The sequence below is a fragment of the Rhamphochromis sp. 'chilingali' genome (genome assembly GCF_963969265.1).
Source record: "Rhamphochromis sp. 'chilingali' genome assembly, chromosome: 12".
Taxonomy (NCBI): Eukaryota; Metazoa; Chordata; class Actinopteri; order Cichliformes; family Cichlidae; genus Rhamphochromis; species Rhamphochromis sp. 'chilingali'.
In genome coordinates, this window is record NC_137939.1 from 29,797,351 (window position 1) to 29,808,948 (window position 11,598).

At 40.7% G+C, this 11,598-nt stretch overlaps 1 protein-coding gene across 1 annotated transcript; it reads right to left on the minus strand.

The window, feature by feature from the left end:
• Positions 1-624: 624 nt before the first annotated feature.
• Positions 625-4,966, minus strand: nr4a1 (nuclear receptor subfamily 4, group A, member 1). Its single transcript, XM_080898692.1, has 7 exons — positions 4,859-4,966; positions 3,028-3,832; positions 2,785-2,914; positions 2,516-2,679; positions 2,198-2,400; positions 1,913-2,091; positions 625-1,589 (listed from the first exon to the last, which is right to left on the minus strand). Exons 2-7 carry the CDS (start codon positions 3,820-3,822, stop codon positions 1,333-1,335), a joined length of 1,728 nt encoding a protein of 575 aa, XP_080754818.1. The 5' UTR covers positions 3,823-3,832; positions 4,859-4,966; the 3' UTR covers positions 625-1,332.
• Between the last annotated feature and the right edge of the window lie 6,632 nt (positions 4,967-11,598).

Sequence of the window (11,598 nt, forward strand, 5' to 3'; positions counted from 1 at the left end):
GTTATGCATAAGAAGAACTACATTTAAAAAATACTCACTATTTAAAGAAAAAGCACAGTTAATATCGAATTTGGCTTTATATTTATACAAAGACCATCAGACAGACACCTGATTCTATGGTGGGGGAATTGCACCACTCAGTCAACTTCCACCATGCAATAACTACCCTGAACCTTGGCTTATAAATACCAATGATTGATATTTTCAGGAAATTTATCCATGATTATGCTGTTGCAGTTTGAGACTTGAGTAACACCTTTTGCACATGCTCTAAGTGTGTGGTGGTGGCTGCCTGCCAAATGCACTGCCTGGGCATGACTTTGTAGTGGAAATTGGAGGCGGAGCTTGCAAAAGGGGCTTCAATTACAGTAAGACAGGCAGCGTGAGATAAAAAAAAACATTCCTTTCCTTTTATGGTTCTTTTCCTTTTTATAGTTTCGGTAGGAAGCTATATCAAAAATGACAACAACAAAAAAAAGAAGCGAGTGAATGATCAAGATGTACGATCGGTTCATTACTCCCCAACGCTGCCTGAGCTAAACAATAAATAAATTAAGACATTTAAAATATCCTAAACATTCAGAGAGAAAACAACAAACGCACTCAAAACATGCAGTTCGACATTTTATTAAGTGTTTATCTGCAGTAGAAGAGAACATCTTTGTACATAAAAACAACTCATCCAAAACAAACTGTATAAAACAGTTCAAGTGGCACCAACACCAGACTTCATAACAGATATAAAATCATTTACAAACAAGACCAGTGTGTAAGACTGTACTGGAAAATACACAGTATGTTAGCTGCTCAGAGTCGATTCATGATACATGAACTGTACTGCTGAATAAATCTGTGGGTATTGGCTATTTTAATACTGGAGCTGAAAATATCACATTAATGCTTTTTGCTTATATCATTCAAATGATGGTGCGGACCTTATTTGAATTCATTTGTAACTGTTTGGAAAAGTGCTGTCATTTCCCTCAGTTTAACAAAGTTTCCATTCACGGCACCTCGTATGTAAACAGTTACTGTTTGATCCATGAGATGACCTCTCTAATTCCATCTTGAGAGATTACAATTTCCTAACCAAATAAAGAATCATGTGATTGCTCCAAAAAAAGGGACTTCTACAAGTTTTATTTCATTTTATAAGTCAGAAGTAGCACTTTACTTCTAATAATGCATAATCCCTAAGGATTGCTTTTTTTATTTCTTAGCTGCATGCAGTTTTACTTTGCTACCTGGAGTATGAGCACTCAGTCTGTTTGCTTTGGCTCTCAGATCAGCTCCAGATTTCACATCACAGATGGCATATCTCCCATCTCACGCTCAAAATGGAAGCGTATCCAGAAAGATTTTTTCCACGATCGGTGGCGGAGGAACGAGGTCTTCTAGTTTAAGGTAAAAGATGCGCTGGAGGCCTTGAGTGCACAGAGTCCTGAGCTCAGGCAGCTTCCCGAGAAGTCTGGATAAATAATTGGGCCTCAAAGAGTCAGAGCCACAGCCAGAGACGTGATCTTTGAGGCAGGTGATGAGCTGATTCTGCAGGTCTTCCACACGTTTTGGTTCCTTAAGACCATGCCGATCTGAGAAAATATAAGAGTCATTAAGCAATCATTTATCTGACTTTAACAAAATAAAACTAAATACAGATGGGAAAGCATAGCATCGTGGCCACAGAGGGAGGAAACAAGCAAATAAAGACCAATATAAGGGTATCAAAGATGACCCCACTTTGAAATTGCGGACTATATTTTGAAATATAGCACAGTGTAGATTGCGTTTAGGTCAGCTGTGATATATAATGTGCTCCATGTTATATTTTGTCATACACCTGTCATGTCAGTATTTTGAAGCAGATTCCCTATATATAGTGCTGTAATCTGAACTCAGCATGATAGTTTCTTACCGGTGATTATGACGAGGGCTGTGAGGCAGGAGAAGGAGGAAACGTCGAGCTTCATGCGATGGAGATTTTGCGAAAACTCCAAGATGGACTCGATCCAGTCGCCAAAACCCCGTACGCACTGCGTTTTATGAAGTACGACTCCATTGCAGAAGATGAGCTTCTCCGTTTTAGGATCAGACCTGCACAAGAGAAACACAGTTTGTTAGCTGTATAAAATATCTCAAGAATGTCAAAAGTAAATGCTAAAGAGGTAGTTTAAATTTTTTTAAAGGAAGTTACACTCACCGAAATGCAAGACGCAGGATGTAGAGTTCAACAAATGCCGATTCAAGCAGCAGTTCCTGATCCTCAAGACAGAACTCAGAGAATCCCGGGATGCTATTTGCCCACTGCCTGATAACCTCCATGGAGGCTGTAAGCAAGTCGTAAAACTGTCTGATGTCACTGGCGTCCTCTTTCTGATTAGGGCTGGTATCCATCTCAACATACTGAAATTAAACACAGCGCAGACATTTAGGTAGCTATCTCAGTTTATTCATTTATTTTTTAGCAAAGATTACTCCAAAAGAACTGAAACAGCTGTAGAAAATGTATTTTTCTTACCTTGGAATAATCCAGTGTCCCAACGCTGGGGTTTGAGTCAATATGTGCCCTCACGAGTGCGGCGATCATGCTCACTGGAGACACAGCAGCTGTTACATCCTGAATAATTTTAGGCTTGGAAGGTAAGCGGCCTCTTCGCCCTTTCAGGCTATCAGTTCTGACAACTGTAACAAAACAAACAAAATAAGAAATGTGGTAAATCTGTTACTTCAGGTTCAGTGTTAGCATCCTTCTACACTATGAATCATGTGTGTTTGCACTGCGCTCACCTTCCCTGACCATGCCTACAGCTAGACACTTCTGGAAACGGCAGAACTGGCATCGATTCCTCCGCCTCTTGTCCACAGGACAGTCTTTGTTGGAAAGGCATACATACTTTGAATTTTTCTGCACAGTACGCTGTAAAACAGAAAGAAGAAATGCTCTTAACTCACATAGCACAAACAAACAATTCGATAACAACTGTTTTCAAATAGGTGATTCTGCAGGACAGAGATATCAGATGTTATTACCTTGAAAAACCCTTTGCATCCTTCACAAGTGCGAACTCCATAGTGATGGCAGGAGGCGTTATCCCCACACACAGCACAGCAGCCTTCGTTTCCACCTGGACTTTTCAGCTTGGGTGACAAGCTTCCAGCGTCCAGTTGGTCAGCACCATCAAAGCTGCGCGCATGCTCCATCTCCAAGGTGGGAAAGGTCAGCGTAGATGGGTGAGGATGGCTCAAGGCAAAAGCATCATGATCTCGTAAGTGTGGCTGACCCAAAGGGGACATATCCTCCATGGATCCTGCACCAAACGTGAAGAAAGATGGTGCATGGGGTGCTGATGTCTCCTCGGTTGCCCAGTACCCTGGACTGGGTGAATATGGCCCAAAGGCTGAATCCCAGGTGGATGTGTGCTGACTCTGAAACCCAGGGGTTGAAGGAGCCGAGGCTGATGCAGGGCTGCCATAATAATCTGACCCAGTGGGGGACACAGATTCATCGGGGTAACTCAACATGAAAGATCCAGGGTAGCAGCCGTAAACTTGGAGTTCATCGAGCTTGAAAGGAGTTTCCTGCGCTGAGGATGGAGCAACATGGGCAGGAGCCGTAGTAAACTGGCATGAATATGCATCGAAGTCTCCCGTGGGAGTGCCCACCAGGGAGCCGATGCTTGGCAAGGATGGTGCAGAGAGGTGCTGGTCCAGTGGGCTACTCATTCCCACAGCCAGCCTGGAGATAAAGTCTGTGTTCTGAAACTCTGAGCTGCCGAGGTTGTTCTCACTAGGCTGAGATCCGTGCTGGGAATATATGCAAGTCATGACTGCAAGACTGAAAAACACAAAAAATGAGAATATAAGAGAAGCCACAAAATCCTGTCATTATCTTTACCCAACCTTCAAGCTTTGGCAGGTTAACCAGCTATAACAGAGGTGGAAGACACTGTTTCTCCACAGCCTTAGACAACATAAGTGCAGGGCCACACGTTGGATAACCAATGGTTAAAAGTTAGAATAAAAGTATTATTATGGAAAGAAAAAGCTCACAATACTATAAACACTCAAATAAAAACGGACTAGAATCATCTGAAAAGTGGCCCAAAGTCATTGCAGTGATTCAGCTCAAAATTTCATAGCAAAATATTGCCTGTTTTTAATTTATGTTGCTGTAGATTTTTCATGAAAAATGTCTGGCTTTGCCCTGGATGTCTTAACTTCTCAAGCATTAGTTTGATACAACACTAATTAACATCAAGTATGCTTCTTTGCAGCATCTATAGATATGCAGAAAGTCTTAAAGGAAGACCATCATGCGCGACATTCTTGAACCCCTCTGCAAATCCACAACAAGGAACCGCCACATGGTGAATTTCGAAGAAATTAAAGAGCCCGGCTGGAGGCGCGTTAGGCATCATTCATTACTGGAGAAGGTTACCCGCTTTTTTATATCACTTAGTCGTGGGGTATATATATATAGTCACGCCTGCAAAGTTCATTGAGCTTGACTTTCAGACATGGGTCCAATGCCAACCCATGAATCACATGTTACATATTACGATACCGCGGAGAAGACTGATGAGGGAACCCACTTGACATACTTATTCCAATCGTAGCCTATATTAGTGTAGATGTAAATCTAGCAAACTTACAACATAATGTATTTCTGCAAGCACAACTTCAAACACGTTTTCGTGTATAAAGGTGTAAACAGATGGCTGCATTCGTTCCGATTTAAAGTTATTTTGCTGCCAGATTAAGTTTTAGTATCATTCAGCTGCAGCCGTACATCTGAGAACTGAAAAAACGACATCCTGCATTCAAGTCTATTGTATTAAAGATCATTAATCCTCATTCTCACCTGTTGGGTCCGTCTACAAGTGTTTTGAACGGTCCGTATTCCACAAACGACCGTGTGTCATCTTATGCGTCTCTCAGCTGAGAAGCAGTCCCTGAGCTCTGGACCCGGGAACAACTTTATACGATTGGCTTTACTCTACCCATGACGCAGGAAGGTTTCCATACATGGGCGGGGAGATTTCCAGTCTGCGGCCAATCACAGCGCTGTTCGAGAGAACAGTCACAGGATGACGCACTACGGGATTCCGTTGACGCGCATACGACCAAGAACCGCAGCATTGTCCTCCCTGAGCAGACACGCACGCACAGGCACGCTCTCACTCTCACACATGGCTAAATAAAACTCTACAAATACAAATAAAAGTAATTCTGCGCATGCAAACACTGATAGTCGACTCCCCACAAGAATGTCTTTGTTATAGGCTGCGAATGCTTTGCTGATTATTGGTGGAAAAACTGTGATTTTATCATTTACAAACAGGAAGTCACAGATGTTTTTCTATTCCTGTGAGAGAGACAGAGAAAAAAAGAGCTATTTTCAAGCCTGGTGTCTTTGGGTAAGAATGGAGAAGAATACTGCTGAGACCTACATTTTACATATCTGCTGTGTACATATCCATCAGGTGTTCTACTTTGTATGGGACTGCACAGAAATCCTTCAATCTCCCATCTAGAGAGGGGTTATTGCAAGGACAAAGTAGGCACACACACAATGGTGGAAATATTATTTGATCCCCAGCTGAATTTGTAAGTTTGCACAGTTACAAAAATTGAATAGTCTATTTGTCTTATGATAGTTTCATTTTAATGTAGAGAGACAGTATATCAACCAAAATGTTGAAAAAAAAATACACTACATGAAAGTTATAAACTGATTTGCATGTCAGTTAGTGACCTTAATCCCTAAGTAAAACATGACTTAGTAGTACAAGGGTGGAGAAGCACTTGTTGGCAGCACAGCGATAAGATGTTTCTTGTACTCGGTCACCAGGTTTGTACACATCTCAGGAGGGATTTTGGCCCACTCCTCTTCACAGAAACAGTCTAAATCTGTTTCTTGGGTGGTACTTGCCAGCACGATGCATCATGCATTGAGGTCTGGAGACTAGCTATATTAATTACCTTAACTGCTCCTGCTATGGGCCAATCAATCACCTTTCTGATGGACCCAGGACCCAGGCAGGATCTTGCATAGCATTCTGAATGGTCGAACTAACAGGTGTTATGTTCTCTCACAAAGCTTCTTGCTTTGAAAGCTCTTTGGTCTTGTCCATGGTGGGGGAGAAGTTGAATGAAGAAAATGACTTTGTGGAGAGATGTGCTATATACACAAAATGAGTTGAGATCAGCAGTATCTGTAATTGATGTGTTATACTCTGTGTGCTACGTGGACAAATCAGGCTGGGTTTTAAGGCCCTTTAGCTAATGAGGGCCAGTCAGATTTATTACTGTGGTTTTGATTCAAGCTTGTGTTTGCATCCTTAACGCGAATATATTGTCCTGCACCTAACATATAAAAAAGAAAGCCGCCTTGCATAATTGTTAGACTAAACACTGAGTGCTTAGGAAAGGCACACATAGCGAGCACTCTTTGCATGAGCAGGAGGGAGAGCCATCGTAATCCATTCATGCTCCTGTCTCACGAGACACTTCCCCACATTTTTTAGTTGCCTCTTCTTCAGCCACGTGTTTGTGCAGAAATCTGCATTCCCAGCCAGAGATGACTAACAGACAGAACAGCAGCTGAAATAACAGTTACTGCAACAGGAAAAGGTGAATAAAAGAGCATACAAAGACAAAGCCTTCCATTTATGCCTCAAAAAACTGGGCAGTAATGTTATTTTTAAAACAGCACACATTTTGTTCATATTCTTAATACCAAACTTTTAACCCGTATAGCTTATGTTTATTCAACGAGTTATATGTATCAGCTTTGCAGACTACCTCTCAATATTAGTAATGCTTCCCACATTTGCCCTACATTTACTTGCTAGCATCTGATCGCCTTAAGTGTGATTCACAGAGTAGTAATCGAGTAAAACAGAAATTAAAACTTGAGTTAAAGTGAAAACTCAGTCCTTAGAGCTGAGGTCCTGATCTTTGCTATGTGTGAACTGGTTTTTACTGATTTAAATGAGAGCCCTTGACTGTGACACAAAGGCCTTTATGTGTGTGTGCCTTTTTGAGACCTAACTGTAAAGAGGATCACAGTCTCAGAGCCTAGTTTGAGATCATTGTTTCTGTTTCGCATATTGGCAAATTCTTTTGTGTTTTGTTGCAAAGATATTAATCAGTATAAAGTAGAGAAAAACTGTACACAATGAGATCAAGAGAGACTCTGGGTTGGACATTTGTACGTGATAATTGCTAGCGTATAGCCTTTACTCATATGAGGCTCTCCTGTCCACCTACACAAGTTCGTTAGAGGGCACCCCTACGAGGTGTTGCTGTCGTGCAGTAGTGTGTAGTGCACTTGCGTTTCTCTTTTTCTCACTCCTCCACTCAGAAACCTCTACTATTACCACTCAGAAACCAGTACTGTCTTGCGAGGCTTTACGTGAGACCCCACTGCGTCACATCTCTTCCCACCTCGACTCGTGTTTTCTCAAAGCGTTTGTCAACCTCCAGACTCTCATTAATGATGTGCTCACTGCCCCCGAATGTCAGTCATAGCGCTGTTGCCACATGGGAGGAAGAGCTTTTCACAAGCTGACAGCAGAGGAAGCAGGCCGCGCACACATTCACACGTCAAGCAGAAATTGTGAGTACGGGTGATGGTGAATGATTGAGCTGCGTGCACCAAAGGCAACATGGTTACATAGTTGCTACTGGCTTTGAGACAAAATTCTCGATACACATTTTTGGCTTCTGAGCTACTGATGGCAGCCTCGGGTGGTGGAAACTAATCACCCTGGTGTTGCGCGTTTGTTTTCCTGTTAATCTGTGATGTCATGTGAGCACTGTCTGGGTCCTCCCTGCTGCACAGAAACAAATTTCGCTTGTTATCATATCTGTCTTATCAGACACAACGTCATTGCTTTGTGACATCCGCTCTTTGTATCTAATTTTGGGCGCTTACTCACAAAACGTGGAGGAAGTCGTCACTAAATCATAGCTGCTAGGAGGTTGCACTTTATTCTGTTTCCATTAGGCTAAAGCTGATGCAAGATCTTAGACCTTATAATGTGCAACTGTTCTCACTCACACATACACCAACCACCTGTTGCTCCTCCAGAGGCTATTTTAAGTGTTGAGAAGATGTTTGGGATTGTGGAGAAAATCCTCCAGTTCTTCTAGACAAACTTGTTGCAAACTGAAGACACGTTTGTGCACCTTTACCATTTACCATCTGATAAAAAATATCAAAGCTTCACGAAGAGCTGCAGGGAATCCTTGAGGGACTTCAGCATTGTAATGAAACTGATAATAGATAACAGAGAGCTCTGTACGCAAATTACTCCCATCAGGGAGCTGGACTAAAGCTGCATCTGTTCGTTAGAGATGGAAAAAAGTGCTAAAGCTGTTGAAGCCAGATCCCAGGTAGTTTGCATACAGATGTAAATGAGGCAGATATGATATCCATATCACATCTTTTTCCAAACCTTAGGGAATTCCACTTCCTTGGTACAATTACAAATTGTTGATTTCAACATTTAATACACTACACCCTCTGACCGCCCCCTCCCCCCGATATGAAAATTTAACCACACCCATATAAACTAAAACACCCATATAAACTAAAAAAGAAAGTTATCATATCTAATAGTATAGTATAGTATTGTCAAATGCTATCTGTTGCTTGAATATCAGTCGGTGCACCAGAGATTTCTTTTTTTAACAGTGCAATGAAAATCATTTAACCTTGAACATAATGAAATAAAATATCAGCTAGTTAACTTTACTTTCTCTTTCAAAATGTGCCTCTGATAATACATTGGGGACTCTTTACTTCATGTGCGCAGTCTCTGTCCAAGCTCAGGTCCTCTACTAGAGGCCTGGGAGCTTGAGGGCCCTGCGCAGTATCTTAGCTGTTCCCAGGACTGAGCTCTGTCTGGACAGAGATCTCAGATGTTGCTGCTGGAGCCAGTTGCCTAGCTTGGGAGTCACCGCACCTAGTACTCAGATTACCACTGGGACACTGTTACCTTCATCCTCCACATCTTAGGCAGGGAGGCAGGCAGGCAGGGAGGCAGGCAGGGAGGCAGGCAGGCAGGCAGGCAGGCAGGCAGGCAGGCAGGCAGATAGATAGATAGATAGATAGATAGATAGATAGATAGATAGATAGATAGATAGATAGATAGATAGATAGATAGATAGATAGATAGATAGATAGATAGATAGATAGATAGATAGATAGATAGATAGATAGATAGATAGATAGATAGATAGATAGTTTATAATCTAACATCAAAATATATTTTAATATTTTTAAAAGAGAGATTGATTTCAAAGCTTTTGACACAAAGCAGTCAACTGTCAGGGAATTTCATAGCTACAGAGGATTAAACTATCATAAACTAAAGCATCTGGTAAATTATACACTAAGGTGCTCACAATAAGCTGTGTTACTGTTGGTGTTTTTTGCTGTTTTGTGAACTACAAAGCTAGTGTGCTCTGTGATGCCTTTGTTTGTTTGTTTTTATTAAATGTGCATTCAAAGGTATAAAACAATCCACTTATTTGATATTTGACATTTCCAATCACATTTTGTATAAATAAAAACAAATTATTATTTTATTTACGTTTTCATTTTTGTTAACTGTTCTGTGAAAAGAATTTTGAGATATGTGGGAAATCCTTCGTGCCACATTTAATGCCACAATGCTGAATAACTTGCAAGAAACACAAGTCAGACTCTGGAGTAGACGTATTTGCAGAAGCTGTTGGTCGCACCCATGACGAAAACATGACTAGGCTTGGTTGCCACTCTTCCCCTTTCTTTTTTATACCGAACACGTGAGACACTTTTTATCACCCCCACATTCCTCCATGAGGCTTAAATCGCCACTGTCCTTATCAGGTTCCACTTTCCAGTCTCAAATGAAAAGAGGATCAGGCACCACACATAAAGTACAGCTCATGTTTTAAATTCAGATCACATAAATTAGCACTTCCTTCCCTTCATTTTCACATCTCCAAAAACGGTCATTTCTGGGGGGTTTTAAACTTTTTTTTCTTCTTGCTGCGTAAAATAACACATTGACTTTGTTTTTAATGGGTGTGAACAGCCACATTGGTGTGCACAGAGCTACAGGTCAGTCTAGGAACAAGTGACATCGAATCTGTTATGACTGTGGTGACTACAGAGTTCTCAATTTTTGCTTATGTTTGCAGAAAGGAGAGGATGCAGCACATACTGTTCATGCTCCCTCTGGTGGAAGAAGGGAAAAATACCAGACTAGTTACGGTTTTATTGTTGCCATTTCAAAAAATGAACTTTCCCTCTGAATAGTCAAACCAACATGTATGAGAAAGTTCTTAAAATATTGAAATATTTGTATAAGTACAGTGTAAAAAAAATAAATAAAACAGTACTCCATCACAGAGAAAACCTCACATTCAAAATGCAAAGCAAAAAATGTACTTAGAGTATCAACAGTGAAAGTATACATTTCTAAAAATGAATAAATAAAATAAAAAATGGTATAAAAAATACATATGATACAGATACATGTAATAAGATTTTAAACATACTTCAAACATTTTCTGACATTTTTTTAAATATAAAATTAGTTTATTTGTATATTATCATTATAAAATAGTGCAGCCAAAACTTTCCTTCTGTGTAATAAATTTAAAAGAAAATGCATTCACTGTTTTTAGTGAGAAATAAGAACGACTTAAATAACTTACGGGGAAAGTAAAAAAAAAGGCTGATCATAGCAGCTGCATGTGTACAATGTCTTTATGTCCCTTTAATTCTGTATTGTCAATCAGAGAGCAGTATCTTATAAGTCTAGTTTTGTAACTTTTCTGTAATGTTTGCAGTTTTCACTCCATTTAGAGGGGCTTACTCAATTCAAATGCCATGTAAATGCGTTAAGTAGCTGGCATGCAATTGGCTGATTAGAGAGTTATGTTGTTGAGCGTGTACCTAAGTGTACCTAATAAAATGACCAGAGATGACAGAAAGGAAAAGCAAATTAGGCACATAAGAGAACCCTTACCTGGAATCCAGGGTGGCACAGGAAGTGACATCAAAGATTTTTCTCAGTAAACTTGGTAATTCACATCAAAAGTACTGAACATCCTGAGAAGGGCCAAGGTCACAGACCAAAACGACGAGCAAAACCCCAACTAAAAAAAAGGGAAACACTAAGCTACAGGTTCAAACAAAAACTAGACAACACAGGTTCCCTGACAGGCCACAAAACAGGAAAAACATACTAAAAATAAAGCGTCAGAAAACCTTTTACCAAGCTTCATCGCCTTACAGGCAAATTTCAACAAAAAAGAACAGGAACTGAGAATGTATAGGTTTGCCACAAGTAACTCTCAAGAAACACATTTCAAGGTACATCAAAGGCTGAACTTAACATCCATCCAAGACAAGCTCAGTGCCCAAATGGCAAACAGCTGGGCCTCAATACGCAGCTTCACTAACAAGCAGATGCTGTCAGTGGCATTCAGGTGTGGCACACACACACACTCTCAGAGGCAAGAAGTCAAACAGTCAGTGGATGTGACAGCCCTGCATAAATGAAACCTTGTGAGAAGGTCAGAGTGAAAATGTCACTTTGG